We start from the raw sequence: 21,535 nt of genomic DNA, 5'->3' as shown, positions 1-21,535 counted from the left end.
GATGCCACAGACATAGACAAATCTTGTTAAATTTACAAGGAAAATTTATTCCTTTTATTTGCTATGTCAGAAAAAAAAAGCCATCCATTTCATTTTGTGGGATTAGTATAACTTTAATACCTAAACAAGAAACACTAATACTAGAACATAGATAAACCAGTCTCATTTATGACCGTAGAGCTTAAAATCCTAAATAACGTTGACTTCAGTAGAATATTTAAAAATACTGCACTGTGACGTTGCATAGCAGCAATGCAAGGATAGATTGACATTAGAACATGTGTTGATGTAACTCATTACATTAACAAATTAAGAAAAACCAGAAGGACATTCAATAAATTTAACATGCTTTAGTAATGAGTTCACACTAGTTCCTAGCAAACTGGGATGGTGGGGGCCTGCCTTAGCCTATGAAAAAGTTTTTCTTAGAAACCAGTAGCATAGGGGCGCCTGGGTGGCGCAGTCGGTTAAGCATCCGACTTCAGCTCAGGTCACGACTTCAGCTCAGGTCACGACTTCAGCTCAGGTCACGATCTCGCGGTCCATGAGTTCGAGCCCCGCGTCAGGCTCTGGGCTGATGGCTCAGAGCCTGGAGCCTGTTTCCGATTCTGTGTCTCCCTCTCTCTCTGCCCCTCCCCCGTTCATGCTCTGTCTCTCTCTGTCCCAAAAATAAATAAACGTTGAAAAAAAAATTTAGAAACCAGTAGCATATATCATACTTAATAGTGAAACGAGATAAGCCTATTATCAATCCTTCATTTTTTTTTTTTTTTTCAACGTTTATTTACTTTTTGGGACAGAGAGAGACAGAGCATGAACGGGGGAGGGGCAGAGAGAGAGGGAGACACAGAATCGGAAACAGGCTCCAGGCTCTGAGCCATCAGCCCAGAGCCCGACACGGGGCTCGAACTCACGGACCGCGAGATCGTGACCTGGCTGAAGTCGGACGCTTAACCGACTGCGCCACCCAGGCGCCCCATTCCTTCATTTTTATACTAGAGGTCCTCCTCGCCAACGCAACAAAATGAAAAGAAATGAGTTAAAAAATTTTGAAAGTTAAGGATAGTTTTGTCTCCCTGTGGAGTCCATGGTTACTGACATAGAGGAACCAAGAGAATCCACACTGTCAGAGCTATTAGTTAGCAACGCCGTCGGAATGAAGATCAGTATAGAATAATCCGGGATGTTTCTCTGTACCAGTAACTAATTAGGGAAGCAGTAGAAGAAAAATCCTGAAGAAAATAAAAGGCAGACAACAAAATCAGCATGTTCAGCCCCTTGGGGATGTGTCTAACCAAGGTTGTGTAAAAGTTTTATAGAGGAGAGTTAGGAAACAGTGTGGAAGTCCGTGAAAGAAAGCCTGAGCAAATGGAATGTGATACCGTGTCCGTACGTGGAGAGACTCCGTATTGTAAAGAAGCAAACTCCCTGTCTGTACGTTCAGAGCAATTCCAGCCAAGGTCTCTGTTTTTTTCCCTTACGGATCTTCTAAACCGTCTTTGATTGTGCAAGGAAGGATAGGGCCAAGAGGATGGTGCCCTACTGTACTGAACCCCCCCCCCCCCCGATTTGTAGGAAATACGATGAACAGAGGAGCGTAGTTCAACTACGTCGTAGGTATGCAGTTAGTGGTACCCAGCCTGTGAGAGGCTCCGAGGCCCACCTGGTTTACTCTGTAAATAATTGCAAGGAAGAGAGAGATGCAAGGCAAACCCATCGACCAGAAGAGACTTAAAATGCACATTAACCAACCAGCGTATGGACCTCATTTGGATTTTGACTCAAAGGCCTGAACTACTGAAAAAAACTTTGTAGACAATCGGGCTTTCAACACTGACTGGATGTTTATTTGGGCGTCGTCAAATTTTTTTCAGCTGTGAAGATGATCCTTACAAAGACAAATGATGTGTGATTCCACTTACATGAGGTATCTAGAATAGTTAAGCTTCTAGAAACAAAGTAGAATGTGATTGCCAAGGGCTCGGAGGAGGGGGAGTTTTTCATGGGTGTACTTCCTGTCGTTTAAGGTGAAGAGTTGTGGAGATTCGTTGTACAGCAGTGTGAATAACTTAACACCACTGAAGTATACACTTAGAAGTGGTTAAGGTGGTAAATTTATGTTTTTCAATTTGTTTTAATGTTTATTTTTGAGAGGGAGCGCGTGCGGGCACATGTGCGAACTGGGGCAAGGCAGAGAGAGAGGGAGACAGCTCCGTGCTGTCAACGTAAGAGCCTGACGTGGGGCTCGAGCTCACGAACCATGAGATGATGGCATGAGCCGAAATCAAGAGTCCGACACTTAACCGACTGAGCCCCCCAGGTGCCCTGATTTCATGTGTGTGTGTTTTTTCAAAGGTCCTTTTAAGCGGTACATGCTCAAGTATTTATGCTAAATGATAAGTTTGAGAGCTCCACTTCTTGTATGTTAACACGAACCACAGACCCTTTCCCCAGCAAAACTGGTGAAAATTATTGTTTATAAAAAACAGCCATTTAAAGTCTCTAGAAGTGGAGGGGTGCCAGGCTGGCTCATCTGGAAGAGCACACAACTCTTAGATCTCGGGGTTGCGAGTGTGAGCCCCACGTGGGGTGTGGAGATTACTTAAGTAAGTAAAACTTTTAAAAAGTTTCTAGAAGTGGTTCTACAGCAAAAGAAACATTTCTTCAAGAAAATCCACTGAGTCTTGGTGAAAAGAGTCTGTGGCATTCGATCCACGAGCCACTGCTTTCCCTCCCCGCCCAGGCTGGTATCATGGAAACTGCACCCCAGGCACGTGATGCTGAGAACACAGGTCTCGCTCTCCTCCCGGCTCACAGTTGAGGACTGGAACCCCCCCTCCCCGTCCCACCCAGCTACCTGTTGTAGAGGCGAGGATGCAGGGGAGTGTGGCTGAGAGCTCGCCCAGCCTCCGCTCTAGGGTAGAAGCCCCTCCTTGGCTGTGGGGGGCTGGGTGGAGGTTCTGTGACGGGAGACAGGGGCGACCACTCGATCCTTGCCACCCCGTGTCCTAAAGCGGGTTTGTCGCTTAGAACAGTACCAGCAAGTAAGTGCAGTTTGGGGGATGTGGTCAGGGAAAGAGACAGTGGCAGGGGAGCCCTGCAAAGACCGCGGTCATTCCAGAGTGATTCCGCACGGGCCCAAGGCCTACCTCCAGAGGAGGAATGGTGGCGGCTTCACGCTGTGCGAGTCAGGGAAGAGAGCCCAGCTTTTACTAAAATCCGGTCAGCTCCTGAGTGGCAGATGAAAAGAAGCGGGTGAGAGAGTGGGTTAGAGTTGCTGCAGTATATTGTCCAAAAATCAAAAAAAGTCACTTTCAACGACAAAAAAATCGGGACATGAGAAACCGGCAGGCGTGATCCGTGCAGAGGAAAACACGCGGTGGCTGTCGCGTGACCAGGTACAGATTCGATGGAGCCTTCAGGGTAGCCACACGCGTGTTTAAGGAGAACAGTGCTTAGCGAAGTGAAGTGTGTGACAGCGTTTCATCAAATAGAGAATGCCAGTAAAGAAATGGTAACAACCAAGTGGAAATTCTGAAGTTGAAAAGAAACAACTAAAATGAAAAACTTACTGCAGGAGCTCAGCAGTAGATTCGAACTGGCAGAAAAAAAGAATGAATAAACTTGAAGATAGGTCCCTGAAGATTATCCAGTTTGGAGAACAGAAAGAAAATAGAGAAGTGAACAGAGCCTAACAGAAACGTGGGACATCATTAAGTTTGCCAACAGATGTGTCACGGGAGGGCCAGAAGTAGAGATGAGAGGGAAAGAGAAATATTGGAAGAGAGAGAACGGCTGAAAAGTTCCCATTTTGATGACAAACGGTAGTCTCCATGCCTAAGGAGCTCCTGGAACTCAAAGTAGGCTACCGGATATGTGCGAGGATATCCACACACAGCCACAGACACGTCATAGTAAAGATGTTGAAATGCGGAGAGCAGGAGAAAATCCTAAAAGGAGCCAGAGAGAGACAACTTGTCATCAACAGGAGTGCTTCAGTGACACAAACTGATGGCTTCTCATCAGAAACAATGGAGGCCAGAAGGCAGTGGGATGACATTTTACGTGCTCAAAGGAAAAAAAAAGAAAACTTGACCAAGAATCCTATATCCAGCAAAAGTATCTTTCAAAGAAGATGGTGAAGTACATTATCTCAGAGAGACAAAAACTGAGAGTATTTTTTTCTAGAAGACTGTTTTATGAGAAATACTTAAAGGAAAGCAAGTGATTCCAGACAGTAATTTGAATTTACGTGGGGAAAAAAATAAAGTCCTTGGTAAGGATAATTGTGTAATTACAACAGAATGTAAGTATTACTTAATGGATTTTGGAAAGCAGTTATATAAGCCAATATGTGTATTACTGTTTTATTGGCCCTGTAACATGGGAATGTAGTATGTTTGCCAATGTCAGCAGAGGAATTGAGTGGAAGAAAATCTACATCGGACCAAGGAAGTGACACCAGATGGTAATTCTAATCCTAAGGACCGAGTGAAGAAAGCCAAGCTGTCAATACACACGTGGTCTCCTTTCTTCTCATAACTTCTTTAAAAAGAAAATTATGTGAAGCAATAGTTACAGCAACGTATCATTGTGTTTGTAGCATATCTAGATGACAGCATATTAATAACCGCATAGATATGGGATAAGAGAGCCATCGAGGAGTAACATTTCTGTATTTCTTTGGTATCAAAGTTGTATAAGTTTGACGTCAGAAAAGAAGTAAAGCTATATTCTGCTGTCAGATGATTTTTAAATAGAAAATTGAAGGGAATCCACTGAAAAACGATTTGACCTATCGTATGAGGTAAACAGTGTCGTAGGATACAAAAGAATACGAAAACCAATCGTATTTCTTTTTCCTAAGTATTTAAATTCCGGTTAGTTAACATACAGCATAACATTAGTTTCAGATATACAGTATTGTGTACGGCAGTTCCGTGCTCACCCAGTGCTCATCACAAGCGCACCTCTTAATCCCCATCACCTGTTTCACTCATACCCGCTCCCCTCCCCCTCCGCACCCCCCCTCCCCCGGTCATCAGTTCTCTATAGGTGAGTCTCTTTCTTTGTTTGCCTTTTTTACCCCCTTTGCTCTTTTGTTTCTTAAATTCCACTTAGAAGTGAGATAATGTATTTGTCTTTCTCTGACTTATTTCACTTAGCATGATACTCTATAGCTCCATGCTGTCTTTGCAAATGAAATGGCAAGATTTCATTCTTTTTATGCCTGAGTAATATTCCAGTGTGTGTGTGTGTGTGTGTGTGTACACAGCACATCTTCTTTACCCATTAATCAGTCGATGGACACATGGGCTGTTCCCATTACCTGGCTACTGTGGATGCTGCTGCTGTAGACATCAGTGTGCACGTATCCCTTGGAATTAGTATTTTTGTATTATTTGGGTAAATACCTGGTAGTGCAATTGCTGGATTGTGGTTCTATTTTCTTTTTAAACATTTGTAATGTGTTTTATCTATTTTTTTGAGAGAACATGAACGGGGAGGGGCAGAGAGATACACAGAATGCAAACCAGGCTCCAGGCTCTGAGCTGTCAGCACAGAGCCCAGCGTGGGGCTCGAACCCACGAACCGCGAGATGATGACCTGAGGCAAAGTCAGACGCTTAACCAACTGAGACACCCAGGCGTCCCAGGGCAGTTCTATTTTTAATTTTTCCCAAGTGGCTGTACCAGTTTGCATTCCCACCAACAGTGCAAGAGGATTCCTCTTTCTCCACATCCTTGCCAATACCTGTTGTTGTGTTTTTTATTTTGGTCGTTCTGACAGGTGTGAAGTGATATGTCTCATTGTAGTTTTGTTTTAGATTTCCCTGATGATCAGTGGATGTTGAGCATCTTTTCGTAGGTGTATTGGCCATCTGGATGTCTTTGGAAAAGTGTCTAGTCCTGTCTTCTGCCCATTTAAAAAAAATTTTTTTTTTACGTTTATTTTTGAGAGACAGAGACAGAGCACAAGTGGGGGAAGGGCAGAGAGAGAAGGAGATACAGAATCTGAAGCAGGCTCCAGGCTCTGAGCTGTCAGCATGAGATCCCGACGTGGGGCTCGAACTCACAAACTGTGAGATCATGACCTGAGCCGAAGTTCTATGTTTAACCAACTGAGCCACCCAGGTGCCCCTCTTCTGCCCGTTTTTTAATTGGATAATTTGTGTTTTGGGTGTTGAATTTTATAAGTTCTTTATGTATTTTGGATATTAACCCTTTATCAGATACGTCATTTACAAATATCTTCTCCCATTCTGTTGGTTGTCTTTTAAATTTTATAGATCCTTTTCTCTGTGTAGAAGCTTTATTTTAATTTATTTTATTTTTTTCATTTCCATTTGGTTCTTTATTTTAATTAATTTTTTTTTTTTTTTTTTAATTTACATTCAAGTTAGCATCTAGTGCAACAGTGATTTCAGGGGTAGATTCCCTAATGTCCCTCTCCCATTTAGCCCATCCCTCCTCCCACAACCCCTCCAGTAACCCTCTGTTTGTGCTTCATATTTAAGAGTCTCTTATGTTTTGTCCCCCCCCCCCCATTTTTACACTATTTTTTCTGTGCAGAAGCCTTTTATCTTGATGAAGTCTCAGTAGTTTATTTTTGCTTTCTTTCTCTTACCTCAGGAAACATGTCTAGAAAGAAGTTGATATGGCCAACGTCAAAGAAATTACTGTCTGTGCTCTCCTCTAGTATTTTTATGGTTTCAGGTCTCACATTTAGGTCTTTGATCCATGTTGAATTTATTTTTGTGTGTAAGAAAGCGGTCCAGTTTCATTCTTTTGCATGTCGCTGTTCAGTTTTCCCAACACCATTTGTTGAAGAGACATTTTCTTTTTCCTCTTGGATATTCTTTCTTGCTTTGTCGAAGAGTAATTGACCGGGGTTAAAACCAGTTATACCTTTGCAATGAAGAATCTGAAAATGGAAGTAAGGAAACAATTCCATTTACAGTAGCATCAAAATTAATGATATATTTTGGAAGATATTTAACAAGTGTAAAGCTTGTACTTTGAAAACTTTAAAAATGGTGTCAAACATTTGAAATGACCTAAATAATTGAAAAATATCCTATGTTCATATGTCAGAAGACTTAATACTGGCACTATTCTCCTGATTGACCTACACATTTAATGCAGTGTCTTTATCTTGGTTGCGTAGTTTGTAGAAACGGACAAGATGATCCTAAAATTTATATGAAAATGTTAGGGATCCAGAATAGCCAAAGCCTTCTTGGAAGACAAGCACAAAGTTGGAGGACTCACATACCCTGATCTCAGAACTTACTACAAAGCAGCAGTAATCAAGACAGGTGGTGCTGGCATAATTCTAGTAGTTCCATGGGATGGAGTCGAGAATCCCGAAATAAGCCTCAGATATATATGCGATCAAGTGATTTTCTACAAGATGCCAAAACAATTCTGAGAAAGAACCATCTTTTCAATTAATTGCGCTGAGACATCTGGATATCCACATGTAAAAGAATGATATTGGACTCTAACATCTATAAAAATTCACTTGGACGGTGTCAAGATATATTATAAAACTCTTAGAAGAAAACATAGGGATAGGGGCACCTGGGTGGCCCAGTTGATTAGGCATCTGGCTCTTGATTGCAGCTCAGGTCATGATCTCATGGTTCGTGAGATCGAGCCCCAAGTTGGGTTATGTGCTGACACTGCAGAACTTGCTTGAGATTCTCGCTCTGCCCCTCTCTCTGTCCCTCCCGTGCTTGTACTCTCTCTCTCTCTCATTTTTAAAAAAGAAGAAAACATAAGGATAAATCTTTGCAACTTTGGAATTAGGCAGTAATATCTTAGATAGGACATTACGAGCAGAAGCAACCAATGAAGTAGATTGGACTTCCTCAGATTTCAAAAGCTTTCGTGCTTCCAGAGACACTGTCACAAAAATAAAAAGCCCACTGAATGGGAGGAATTTTTGCAAATGGTATATCAGATAAGGGACTTTTATCTGTATGTATCAAGAACCCTTATAACTCCATGATGCAAAGACAATGAAAAATGGTCAACAGATCTGAATAGACATTTTTCCAAAGAAGATATTCAAATGGCCAGAAAGCACATGATAAGATGTTCAATGGTGTTAGGTATCAGAGAAACACAAATCAAAATTATAATGAGATGCCACTTGACACCCACTAGGAGGCCTTTATCACAAAGTCAGTTGATAAGAGGTATTGGCAAGGACACGGAGAAGTAAGAAGTAAGCACCCTTGTGCACTCCTGGCAGGAGTGTTAAATGTCCAGGGGCTTGGAACATAGTCTTTCAGTTCTTCAAATGGTTAAACATAGAATTACTGTTTGACCCAGAATTTCACTCTTCGGTATATACACAAGAGAATGATAAAGCATGTGCTGTGTACATCTGCATATAAATAGCCACGGCAGTATTATTCCTAATTGCCAGAAAGTGGGGAACAACCCAAATGTCAGCTGATGAATGAATATTTCATTTCTGCATGAAAATACATTGAATACTGGCACTCATTATAACATGGATGAACTTTCAAAGCTTTGTGCTAAGAGACAGTCCAGTCAAAGGATCACTCATCGTATGATGACAGTTGTACGAAATGTCCGGGGTAGCACGTGATCGATAGGAATAGAAAGCAGGTGAGTGGTTCCCTGATACTGGTGGCCCCAGGGAGTCGGGGGGAGGGGGTGGTCAAGAGCCCTGGCTTTCTTTCTGGGAGGATCAGAATGTTCCGAAATTGGTTGTGGTGATGGTTGTGTGAGTTTGTGAACATAGTAAAGCAGTGAGCTGTCACTGCGCGTGTGTTACGGTGGCTGACATCTGAGACACCCCACCAAATGCTGCTGCTGATGTAGGGCAGTTGGAACTCTCACTCATTGCTGGAGGGCATACAAAATGGTGCAGTCGCTTCGGAAGGTACTTTGGCAGTTTTTTACGGAACCGAACATACTTTTAGCTAACGGGGTTCACCGGTTTTTCTCCTCGGTACCTCCCCGAATTAAAACCCGGGTTCACGCGAGAACCTGCACGTCGACGTGTGCAGCAACCTGATTAATAATTGCCAGAACTTGGGAGCCGAGCAGGTAAACTGGTACGCCCAGGCGGTGGAATGTTATTCGGCTACCCCGAAAAGACGATGGGTGTATGGTTCCGTGTGACATCCCGGACGAGGCAAAGAGTGGACGCAGTGGTGGCTGCGAGGGTCAGGAGGGAAGGAGGAACGGACAGGCAGAGGGGGTGTCGAGGCGGCGGAACCGTCGTGTGCGCCCACAGGGCCGGATACAGCGTCCTAATGGAGGCCGCGGGCTTTGATAACAGCGTGTCCCCGTGGGCTCTGCGGTTACAAGTCGGGCGCCCTGCTGCAGTGAGGGGAGCTCGCGTGCGGAGGGGGGACTGGGAATTCCACTTCCTGCTCAGGTTTGCTGGGAACCTAACTTGCTCTAAAAAATAAAGTTTCTTAGTTTAAAAAAATGTCTGAGACTTGTCTCAAGACAGTGTGTTGTGTAATGGAAGTGGATGGAGGGACGAGATTGCCCGCGGGTTTATGAGTGTTGGAGCTGGGCGGCGGGTGCGTGAGGCTTGTGTTAATAACTTACGTCTGGTAGGGGAAGTGTCCCCACTTCATTCAAAACTACTACAGTGGGGTTTTTTAACATTCTTTTTTTTTTTTTTTTCTTTTCAACGTTTTTATTCATTTTTGGGACAGAGAGAGACAGAGCATGAACGGGGGAGGGGCAGCGAGAGAGGGAGACACAGAATCGGAAACAGGCTCCAGGCTCTGAGCCATCAGCCCAGAGCCTGACGCGGGGCTCGAACTCACGGACCGCGAGATCGTGACCTGGCTGAAGTCGGACGCTTAACCGACTGCGCCACCCAGGCGCCCCAACATTCTTTTTTTTTGTTTAACGTTTGTTTATTTTCGAGATAGAGCACGAGCAGGGGGAGGGGCAGAGAGGGGGACACGGAATCCGAAGCAGGCTCCAGGCCCTGAGCTGTCAGCCCAGAGCCCGATGTGGGGCTGGAACCCACAGACCACGAAATCGTGACCTGAGCTCAAGTTGAACACTTAACCAACTGAGCCACCTAGCCTCCCTTACAGTGGTTATTTTTTTTAATTAAAAATTTTTTTTAAATGTTTCAAGAGAGAATATGTGCATGAGTGTGGGAGGCACAGAGGATCTGATGTGGGCTCTGCACTGACAGCAGAGAGCCCGACACAGGGTTCGAACCCACAAACTGTGAGATCATGACCTGAGCAGAAGTGGGACACTTAACGAATTGAGCCACCGAGGCACCACCTACAGTGTTTTTATTAAGCTGTTTATTATGGGAAACTTTACAGTGTGTACGAGAGTAGATGAAATAGTATGAATACTGCTGTGTTTAGACAGCATGGTATTGGCATGAGAATAGGGCATTTTTATAGAAGTTCCATAATTTTTATAGAAGTTCTCAATGTATGGCAATTTGATATATGACATAGCATTATAAACTTGGGAAGAGCCCAGAACAGTGGGCATAGAACGATGGGAACATGCGAGTAGAACAGGTAGGTGCCTACCCCACACCTGAGTGTCCACGGCCGTAATAGCTGATACGCCATACTGCCATATGGCAGCGAATGATCGAAGCAGTCACGTGTGTGAACAATCTCAAGAACGAAACAATGTTAAGAGATCGAGGTAATTAAAGAGGAATACGACTCTATGAGAGCTCTGGGGTTTGAAAACCTGTAGCAGAGCAAGGGTGCAAAATATGCATGGTAATGATTCCTCCAAATGCCTGATAGTTGTTACTTCTGAGGGAAGTAGGGTGTTTGTAATGTTTTACTTCTTTTTATTTTTTATTTTTTTGAGACAGGAACAGAGCATGAGCAGGGGAGGGGCAGACAGAGAGGGAGACACAGAATCCGAAGTAGGCTCCAGGCTCCGAGCTGTCAGCACAGAGCCGGACGCGGGGCTCGAACTCACAGACTGTGAGATCATGACCTGAGCCAAAGCCGGACGCTCAACCGACTGAGCCCCCCAGGCGCCCCTGTAATGTTTTACTTCTTGAAGTTGAAAAGAGGTTGAAACACACGTAGCAGTAATATTAACAATTGATGAAGCCTGGACGCCTGGCCAGCTCAGGCCATGGAGCATGAGGCTCTTGTTCTCAGGGTTGTGAGTTCAAGTCCCATGTTGGGTACAGATCTTACTTAAAAATAAAGTCTAGAAAAAAAAAAGATGAAGCTAAGTGATAGGTGTCCATTATGTAATTCTCTATATTTGTCTCTATGTTTGAAATGTTCTATAAAGTGTCATTATATCCAAATGAAGTGTCTTGTTTGGATCCTAATTCATACAGACTTCAAAAAGACATTTTTGTGGCAACTGGAGTAGTTTCACTACAGACGAGGTATTAGATTATATCAAACAATTGTTAACTTTGTTAGGTGTGACAGTGACACCGTGTTTGTGTAAGAAAATATTCTTGTTTTTAGAGAGGCATGTAGTGTGTTAGGTGATGTAATATTGTTTCTGGGACTCGTTTTTAAAATACTTCAAAGAAAAAGGGTAGTTGAAATAAATGTGGCAAAGTCTTGGTAATTGATGAATCTTGGTGATAGGCGTGTGAAAGATTGTACTGTATTCTCACCTTCCGAGTGTGTTTGGAAATCTTTATAATTACATCTACGAAGCCAGAATGGGTAATAACTGTTCTTTATTATTATTTTTAAAAATTTTAATGTTTATTTATTTATGAGAGAGGGAGCATGAGCAGGGGAGGGGCAGAGAGAGAGAGGGAGACACAGAATCAGAAGTGGGGTCCGGGCTCTGAGCTGTTGGCACAGAGCCTGATGCGGGGCTTGAACTCACGGACCACGGGACTGTGACCTGAGCCCAAGTCGGATGCTTAATCGACTGAGCCACCCAGGCACCCCAGTGACTATTCTTTAGTAATAACTTGTGCCACTGGCAGATAGATTTGAAATGTTTTGGTACAGAAAGTGTAGGTTTTTCTAACTTTTAACTTCTGTTTCTTTTCTCACTTAAAGATTTTGTGTGTGTGTGTGTGTGTGTACGTAATACATAGCATATAATATAGACTTAGGTAAATACGTAAAGTCAGTCGGGAGCAACATTTGGCCGAATCTTCCTTCAGGCTCTCTGTGCTGCTTTTAACTCTGTGGAAACATGCCACAGATTAGTCTTTAGGTTTGGTATTTGCAGTTTTTGTGTTCGTAGGGATCACACAACAGTGTATGCAGCTCTGGGTGATTTCCAAGAAACAAAACATTATCAGGGAGAATCAGCGGAGGAGGGGAGAGCACGCGGACTTGAGCCTTGACGGAATTGTGGTTCTCAGAAACGAACGGAGTATTCCGAGATCATAGTTGTTCTTTTATTTCACATTTGACGAAAACGTTTTTCTATCCAGAACGCCCCTGTTGTGGCTTCGTGTGTTTTGTCTCTAGATCATTCCCACACACCTACCACTGTGTCCCAGGGGTCTGGCTTTCCTTCTGGATACTTCAGATAATTACTTTCTGTAATTAATGTTCTTGTAAGTTTTCTGTGGCTGGTGTTTCGGGATAGTTTAATAGTGACAAGCAGCGGAAAACTGAGGCTGAGCGAATAAAGGTTTCTTAAACGGCTTCAGTTACGATCAACGTGTCTGGTGTTTCCCCCGTTACTTGGACTACCAAGCTGTTAATTCCTGTGTGTGTTTGATAGTGAAAGTGCCTTAGTTTTATCTATCTGATTTTTTAAGCACTTAGACAGGCAGAGAAGCGTTGCTGCTGATCTGGCTTGAGGGCTGTGTGATTCCTTAGATCCCATGGCCGCTGGTAATCGAGTTAGAGCCTAAGTCAGATTGTTTCGCTGGCTTTCAGCTCAGTTACCGTGTTCTCTAAAGGAAATTGACGACTTTGCATAAAGGTGAAGGGTTCTTCTGCATAAATGTCTCCTAACTTCTATATGGCAAAAGATATGGAAAAGTTAAGAGACCAAGAGCAGCAAGGCTGGGAAAGCTTTGGAGGAAAAGGACTGATACTCACTGTATGTAGAATACCCTTCCCGATCAGAAGAAAGACTGTTCATGAGCACAGGGAAAGGGTATCACCAGGGAAGAAACACAGACATTAATCAACGTAATAAAGATACTCAGCCTCACTACTGGTAGAGAAATACAGATGACAGCTGTCACCGTTTTCGTCCCCACGGTGTTGGCAACATTAGGGACCGTGGAAGATAGTGACTGTTGGTAAGTGTGTAGGGAGCAGACACGGCCCTGAACACTGGCGGGGGTGGGGTGGTCGCCTCGTCTGAAGGGCCATTCGGCCAAACCCCGGGCTTACATAGGCTTACGTCTGTAGTTGGCTCACCATGTCAGCTCGATATTGAGGAGGTGGCAAAGGGATGAGGAGAAAATTAATCCTGACTTTTAAAAATCCTTGATCTTGATCTCGTAGCTTGCGGTGTGGTCCGGCTTTCTTTTCTCCCGTGTTAACCGTTTCTCATATGTTCACCTTGTGCAAGTATTGTACTCCCAAGCATTTTCAGTAAATTGTTGATCACTAAGACAACCTTCTAAGATGGGTGTTTTTATCCCCGTCTTGTAGATGTGGAAACTGAGGCCAGAGAGGTTAAGTAAGTTGATTAGCCAGTGAGTGAAAGAGTCTAAATTTAGCTTTAAAACTATGGCCTTCATCACTGGCTGGTTGGATAATGAGTAAGGAATGGATTTGTGATGCCCTGCACACCCTGAGTCTTATCTTTATTAAAATAATTGGTTTTCTAAGTTAACTAACATTGAATTTAATGTTTAACTCCTTCGTTAGACTGTTAGCATTATAAAGGGGACGCTGTATTTGTTCCTTGGGCTGTCAGCCTGCCCAGTGCGAGTGCAGCCCCTTCCCTAACCGGAGGCCTCCCCTCCCCTCCCCTCCCCTCCTCTCCTCTCCTCTCCCCCCCTCTCCCCTCCCCGCAGAGGACCTGAAGAGGCAGAATGCGGTGCTTCAGGCCGCGCAGGATGACCTGGGGCAGCTTCGGACGCAGCTGTGGGAAGCCCAGGCGGAGGTGGAGAACATCAAGGCCATCGCCACGGTCTCGGAGAACACCAAGCAGGAGGCCATCGACGAGGTGAAAAGACAGTGGAGGGAGGAGGTGGCTTCGCTCCAGGCCGTCATGAAAGGTAAGGAGGGAGCCCTCCGTCTGCTTTGTCGTTTCCCGGCGACACCGATGCTGGTGACGATGCTGGTGACGGACCGTTTTCGGAGCGTCTCAGACCGGATCCTGAGTGGTGTTTGTGGCCTCACGTGTTCCCGCGGGCGCCAGTGGTGCTGTGAATGGGTCTGTCCTCTGGGTGTTCTGGAGGAGCCGGCTCCTCCTGACGCGGGATGAAGCTGTGTGGGTGCGGGCAGTACGCAGAGCTGGAGAACCTCCCACGGGAGGCCTCCGGGCCCTGCTTCCACTCGCTGGTCCCAGCGGATTCGCGCCCACCCGCTCCGTGCGGCCAGTTCCATGTCTTCAGGGGGAGCCTGGGTTTTGCTGGGCCTCTTCGCTGTGGTCTCTGTGGCCGAGTGGCACGGGCTCTGGAGGCTTCGTGGGTCGTGACCCTCGGACCAAAGGAAGAGTAGCTGTCTCCTGTCCGTCTGCTGCCCACACTAGTGCTCGGTCATAGCCTGCGTTTCTCAGGTGACAGTGACCCGAAGCAAGTTGCCCCTGAATCTTCGGGTTCCTGAAGTCGGTCCAGTTACTGTCGTAGGTGTGGACTAGGGACGACCCTCTCCTCTTGTCTGCGCTCGGGTCCTGTTTCCCTCCGTGCTCCCTGATGGCCAGCGTGGTGGCTGTCACCCAGGGACTGGCCCCCAAATAGGAGGCCAGTTCTTGCACGGAAGCAGCAGCCTAGGGGTGGGGACCCCACGGGGTCACCGGTGTCCTGGGCTCCTCCGGTCCCCCTCCATCCGTAGCGTATGGTTTTCAGCTCCGTCCTCCTCCTGGCTGAACATGAGCTGCTCCTCCTTCAGCTCCCTCACATTTGCTACAAAGGCAACTGGAAAATCTTGTTTGTAAAGTGCACCACCGACTTCCTAAACAAAATTGGGGTTCTGTTGCTAAGGAAGAAAGAGCGGGGCGCCTGGTGGGTCAGTCCGTTAAGCGTCCGACTTGCAGTCTGTGAGTTTGAGCCCCGCGTCGGGCTCTGTGCTGACAGCTCGGAGCCTGGAGCCTACTTCGGATTTTGTCTCCCTCTCTCTCAGCACCTCCCCTGCTCACGCTCTGTCTCTCTCTCTCTTAAAAAATAAACATTAAGAAACGTATACAAAAAAAAGGACGAAGGAGCAGTGGAAGTTAACAGACACGCGTGTTTATCCCATGATGTGTTAAGATTATATTAAAGATAAGGCCATTTAACAAAGACCTTCTAGAATCTGTCTCAATTTAGAATCTGAGTTACAGCAAAATATTCCAGAAGCGCATCCCTTGTCTCTCACATTCAAGTAGTTGGGTGGGGGTGACAGTCCCATTTGTCTCAGGAGCTGTAGCGTCGTGTGTGGGAGCAGCGGTCTGGCTGAGGTCGGCCCCTGGGTCCGAGCCAGCCCTGCTGCTCTGGTTGTGGAATGTTCACCGGCCAGAGTGTTTGGCCTTCCCTAAGCTTTCTTCGTCCACGAGGGAACGAACGGCACAGGCCCGTCGTAAAGAGCAGGCATGAGTCACAGCCCTGACGACACTTGTGCACGTAATAAGAACCAGAAATCTTGCTTGAGTTTGAGTTGGTTTTGTTTTGTTTCTATTTTTTTTAATTTTTTTTTTTTAATGTTTATTTATTTTTGAGACAGAGACAGGGCATGAACGGGGGAGGGTCATAGAGAGAGGGAGACACAGAATCTGAAACAGGCTCCAGGCTCTGAGCTGTCAGCACAGAGCCTGACGTAGGGCTTGAACTCACGGACCCCGAGATCATGACCTGAGCCGAAGTCAGACGCTTAACTGACTGAGCCACCCAGGTGCCCCGGTTTTGTTTTGTTTTTAAAGTGAATTCGACGATTTCCAGAATCCAGTCATACGCTCTTTATGTAAAACTCCTTTTAAAATTTCAGTGTGCCAGAACATTCTTCCTCAGAGCGCTCAGACCTGCGATCTTTGGTGATATTTTGTAGAGACGGTCCGCGACTACGAGCACCAGTTTCACCTCCGGCTGGAGCAGGAGCGAAGCCAGTGGGCACAGTACCGGGAGTCCGCCGAGAGGGAGATAGCGGATTTAAGGAGAAGGCTGTCGGAAGGTCAGGAGGAGGAGAATCTAGAAAACGAAATGAAAAAGGTACGAGGAACGTATTCACCCGTAGGAACATTCGAATTCGAATGCAGGATGCCTCCACCCGCATTACTGTGGCCACAGGCGGACTTTCCTGGTTTCTGTCTGGGCGATTGTTTGGACACACACGTAAATGTCGCGCTGGATAGCCTGACTCCCTGACCCCAGACGTGTGCGTGGCTGACCTCCCTGCCCCTTCTTCACATCCCGAAACAAATGTCTCCACTGCAGGAGGCCTGTCCTGACCACCCCACTCAGCACGACAGCCTGCCCTCCTCCCCCCTGCACCTGCCACCGCTCCGCCCATCGCCATATCCTGCGGTGCTTTGTCCTTTCCTACGGCACACACAGAGTTCACCTGTTGATCATGCCTTCCCTTCCTTGCTAGAACGTGAGCTCCGTGAGCCGGGACCCTCGTTTGCTTGCGTGTCCCGCGTGCGCACGGTAGGGTTTAGCACACAGGGGCTCATAAATACTTATCGAAGGAGTGTGGCCGCCGGGTGAGTGTGTCTAAGCCGGACCTTCAGGACAGATGTTGATTTTCCGTCTCTCTCAGTATCCCTGGGTTCCCGTGAGACAAATGTACCCCATATTATGCTGGAACATAGCAAGATGCATGAACATAGGGCGGTGGAGAAGGTGGAGTGTTGTTTCATGAAGAAAATAGTGAAAGCTCTTTGGCCAGTTTAATTATATAAACTTGTAGCCTACTGATGTGTGTACATACTTCTATTTTAAATCACACATTATATGTAAAGTTATAACTAGATTTTGACTTTATCTTTCTTTCGTATTAATCATCATCTTTGGTTCCCAACCCTCGGTCCACAGAGGACTATTTTTGTGTATTTAGAAGGTGATTTAGTTTTCATAATAACCTAAAAATCATCTGAGAACCCAATACCCAAAAAAGAAGCTTTAAACACGAAGAACCGTTTCTTCCACTCCATTTTATTCCAGGAGAAGACTGTAATTCAGCATCTTCACGAGGATCCGACATCTTCCTCACCACTAGAGTCACTTAGCCATCTAACAGAGTTGTCCACAGTCCCCTCCCTCAGGTTGTTGGAGATAGTTCCTGTTCGATGCTGTCGTTGGGGATTCTGGTCCAGGCCGTAACAGGAGATCCTTGTTTCCAGTTGTTCATGATTTTTCACAACGTGCCACTTCCTGTTGCTTTTAAAATTTATTTTTAGGAGCGCCTGGGTGGCGCAGTCGGTTAAGCGTCCGACTTCAGCCAGGTCACAATCTCGCGGTCCGTGAGTTTGAGCCCCGCGTCGGGCTCTGGGCTGATGGCTCAGAGCCTGGAGCCTGTTTCCGATTCTGTGTCTCCCTCTCTCTCTGCCCCTCCCCGTTCATGCTCTGTCTCTCTCTGTCCCAAAAATAAATAAACGTTGAAAAAAAAAAAAATAAATAAAATAAAATTTATTTTTATTTTTAAAATAAACTTGGCGCACCTGGGTGGCTCAGTCTGTTTAGTGTCCGACTCTTGGTTTTGGCTCAGGTCACGATCTCACGGTTCATGGGATTGAGCCCCTTGTCGGGCTCTGTGCTGACAGCGTGGAGCCTGCTTGGGATTCTCTCTCTCCTTCTCTGCCCCTCTTCTGCTTGGGCATGTATGTGCGTGTTCTCTCTCAAAATAAGTAAACATTAAAAAAAAAAAGTAAACCAAAGTTTATTTGTTAGAACAGTTTTTGATTTACAGAGTCAGATTGCGTAGATAGTACAGAGTTCCCATGTGGTCCACGTCTAGTTTTCCCAGTTACTAGTATCTTACGTTGGTGTGGTACGTCGTCACAACTAGTAAACCAGGATTGAGTATGATGAGCTAACGTCCATTCATTGTATTCAGATTTCATTAGTTTTTACCTGATGCCCTGGCTCACTATTTTTAAGATCTCACGCAGGCACCACATTGCATGATGCCACGTGTCTCTTTAGGGTCCTCTTGGCCCAAATTTTCCTTGTTGTTGTTTTAAAGAATAAATCTGATGAGGTGACTAATAAAATGCAACACCCAGGCATAAAAACAATCCTAAGGAAATTCATAGAAGGCAAGTAAGTTCCCTATCTCATTGTTTATCAAAAATGAAAATGTAAATACCGTAATTGCTATAGAACTGTTTCCCTGGAAGATGAAACACACGAGGATGCTGGCTGTTACAGCGTCTGTTCAATAGGACACCGAAGGTATGGCCTTGGCAGGAAAGCAATAGGAGAGGAATAAGTCATAGGGTCAACTTTTAATCCATGAAATCTTTATATGCGGATGACACTTTTTTGTTGTTGTTCTGCTTGTTTTTATTTTGCTTCCGGTACAGTTGGCCTATGTGTTGTATCAGTTGCAGGTGTCTGGTATGGCGAGTCATCACCTCCATATGTCACCCGGTGCTCATCAGGACAGATGCACTCCTTAATAAATTTTCCTTGCTTTTTGTTTTTTTTTGTTTTTTGTTTTTGTATTTTTCTTTTTTGAGAGAGCGCGTGTGCAGGTGCGTGTGGGGGAGGGGCAGACGGGGAGAGAGAGAATCTTAAGCAGGCTCCGTCCGTGCCCGTGTGGAGCCCGAGGCAGGGCTCAATTCCATGACCGTGAGATCATGACCTGAGCCGAAATCAAGAGTCAGGTGTTCAACCGACTGAGCCTCCCAGGCGACCCAGAGTTTCCGTGTTTTTAATGACCTGTCATTTAAAAAAAAAATCATTTTTATAAGTTTTGTTTATAATGGTATGCAACACTTAGTTGTGGGGTCATCGTTGCGTCATTAAATAATTCAGTCTATGTTAAATTCTCTGCTTCTTCCCTCCTTCTTTTCCCCCTGCTGTTTTTTATCAGCACAGCAGATCTGTTAACCTAGACAGGAGATAATTTAAGCTCACATGCCTTTTCCAAACAGTACTTAGTTAAAAATAAAATAAATGATTCAATGACTTTTTAAGGACTGGAAAACAAAGTGAATCCCTCTTTTCTGAGAGAGATGTGTCTTGGGGAAAAGCCCCACTCATATTTGGGCATAAATGATGTTTTCCCTATCATGAACAATTGAGGATCAATTTGAGCTCTTTAAGTTTAGGGAATAAGGTTAAATTTCATGTTCACTAGAAGGGAAAAAGCTAACTTTTTTAATCTGCCTTTGTGTATATATACACACAGGTGTACACGTACATACACACATATACACCTGTATATACACGCACACGCATATGCACACACCACACACATGTATGCACACATACGTGTGCACGCACACACGTACCTATACACACGTGTATACACACAACACCTACATGCATATGCACGCATACACACACAATATACACATATGTGATGTATACAATATATGTATAATAAAAGTTTCTCACCAGTTTACTAATTTACGGATGTTATTTTTTTTTAATCCATGTTTTTGAGAATGAAGGACAGAAAACAATATGATAGTCCTTCTTTGGGTTTGTTTCATTTAGGTATCAAACGTAGAATAATATTTAAACTACTCTTTTAAAATAACTAAGATGGGGGCGCCTGTGTGGCTCAGTAGGTTAAACATCCTACTTCGGCTCAGGTCATGATCTCACAGCCGGTGAGTTCGAGCCCTGTGTCGGGCTCTGTGCTGACAGCTCGGAGCCTGGAGCCTGCTTCCGATTCTGTGTCTCCCTCTCTCTCTGCCCCTCCCCCACTCATGCTCTGTCTCTCAAAAAATGAATAAATGTTAAAAAAAAATGTTTATTTATTAAAAAAAATTTTTTTAAACGTTTATTTTTGAGACAGAGAGAGAGCATGAACGGGGGAGGGGCAGAGAGAGAGGGAGACACAGAATCGGAAGCAGGCTCCAGGCTCTGAGCCGTCAGCCCAGAGCCCGACGCGGGGCTCGAACTCACGGACCGCGAGATTGTGACCTGAGCTGAAGTAGGACGCTCAACCGACTGAGCCACCCAGGCGCCCCCACCAAAAATATGTTTTTTTAAATGAAATAACTAAGGTGAAAGCTTTTTAATAGCAACATAATTTTGTAACATTTTAGAAAGTATGTGCTGTTTTTTATGTTTATGAACTAATCCGTACTTTCATCCAACCATTTCCAAAGAAAGTATGATGTCCTGAATTTAGTGACTAGAGTTGTAAAAATTAAAGTGTTATGTGTATTTCCTTTTATATATAGGGTATTTTCGAATTTAATGAATTGATTTAAAAAGTCAGGAGTGTCATAGGGAATCCGTTTTCCTACCTACTCCCATTTCTAAGTGGAACACTGGGAAAATTGGGATGATGGCTTGGCCTTCACGGTCCTACGGCACCGGAAAGCACACGTGCTTCGGTTCGACGAGCACGTACGGCGCCTGGTGGGCTTACTTGTGTTCAGCCTAACGATGTGTGAGCCAGAGGTTCTCAGAAAAGCAACGAGCCAGTAAGTTGGAGCATTTAATTCTTTTTCACCGTAGGCCCAAGAGGATGCTGACAAACTTCGATCCGTTGTGATGCCCATGGAGAAGGAGATTGCGGCTCTGAAAGAGAAGCTGACGGAGGCTGAAGACAAGGTTAAAGAGCTGGAGGCCTCAAAGGTTGTGAGATGTTGTAGCCCGTTCTTGCACCCAGTGCCCTGACCTGACGCCATGAGCACAGCTAGTCATGGGGGGGCAGACCCTGGCATTCAGACTGTGAATCCGAAGAATCTTGGTTTCTTTAAAATACAAAAAAAAAAAAGAAAAGAAAAAGCTTGGAGATGATTTTGTCTGTATGGATAGTTTAAATAATCACCATAGTGGTGCTCCGTTTTGTTTTGCTTTGGTACAAAGTTAGTGTTCATTTTCTTGTCAGAATGAGACCCGATCTCATCCGTTTTCTTGTTGAGGAAAATGAAGGGGTCCAAGCTGACTTCATTCCCTGAAGCTGGCCCCAGAATTGATGTCTGAGAGATGATGTGGTTAGAGCGTGGCTGGGTTTGCTGGCCATGAAGACACAGCAGAGGGAATGTCGATCATTTTAACAATTAATTGAAAGTAGGAAGGAAAGAAAATAATTTAAAAAAGGCAGTAAACAAAAGCACAGCATAGGAGTGTGGAAAGAGGAATGTGTCCGTGACCCTAATAAATGTGAACTGATAATCACCTACTGAAAGAGATGGGATTTTTAAAAACGTAAATTTATATTGATTATAATAGATGCACCTAAAATAAAATTATAAGACTGAAAATAATGGGATATTTAAAGATAGGTCATACAAATTCTAACCAAAGGAAA

At 44.8% G+C, this 21,535-nt stretch overlaps 1 protein-coding gene across 2 annotated transcripts in view; it reads left to right on the top strand.

Moving 5' to 3' along the window:
* RABEP1 (rabaptin, RAB GTPase binding effector protein 1) overlaps positions 1 to 21,535 on the top strand; it is a 102,078-nt gene that overhangs the window by 49,853 nt on the left and 30,690 nt on the right. For both annotated transcript variants that reach the window (XM_045490039.1, XM_045490040.1), the window contains 3 exons: positions 13,975 to 14,178; positions 16,145 to 16,305; positions 20,737 to 20,856. In XM_045490039.1, the coding sequence (XP_045345995.1) occupies positions 13,975 to 14,178; positions 16,145 to 16,305; positions 20,737 to 20,856 (485 nt within the window). The remainder of the gene's footprint in view (positions 1 to 13,974; positions 14,179 to 16,144; positions 16,306 to 20,736; positions 20,857 to 21,535) is intronic.

The sequence above is a fragment of the Leopardus geoffroyi genome, chromosome E1 (genome assembly GCF_018350155.1).
Source record: "Leopardus geoffroyi isolate Oge1 chromosome E1, O.geoffroyi_Oge1_pat1.0, whole genome shotgun sequence".
NCBI lineage: Eukaryota > Metazoa > Chordata > Mammalia > Carnivora > Felidae > Leopardus > Leopardus geoffroyi.
This window is presented reverse-complemented; position numbering and strand designations above follow the sequence as displayed.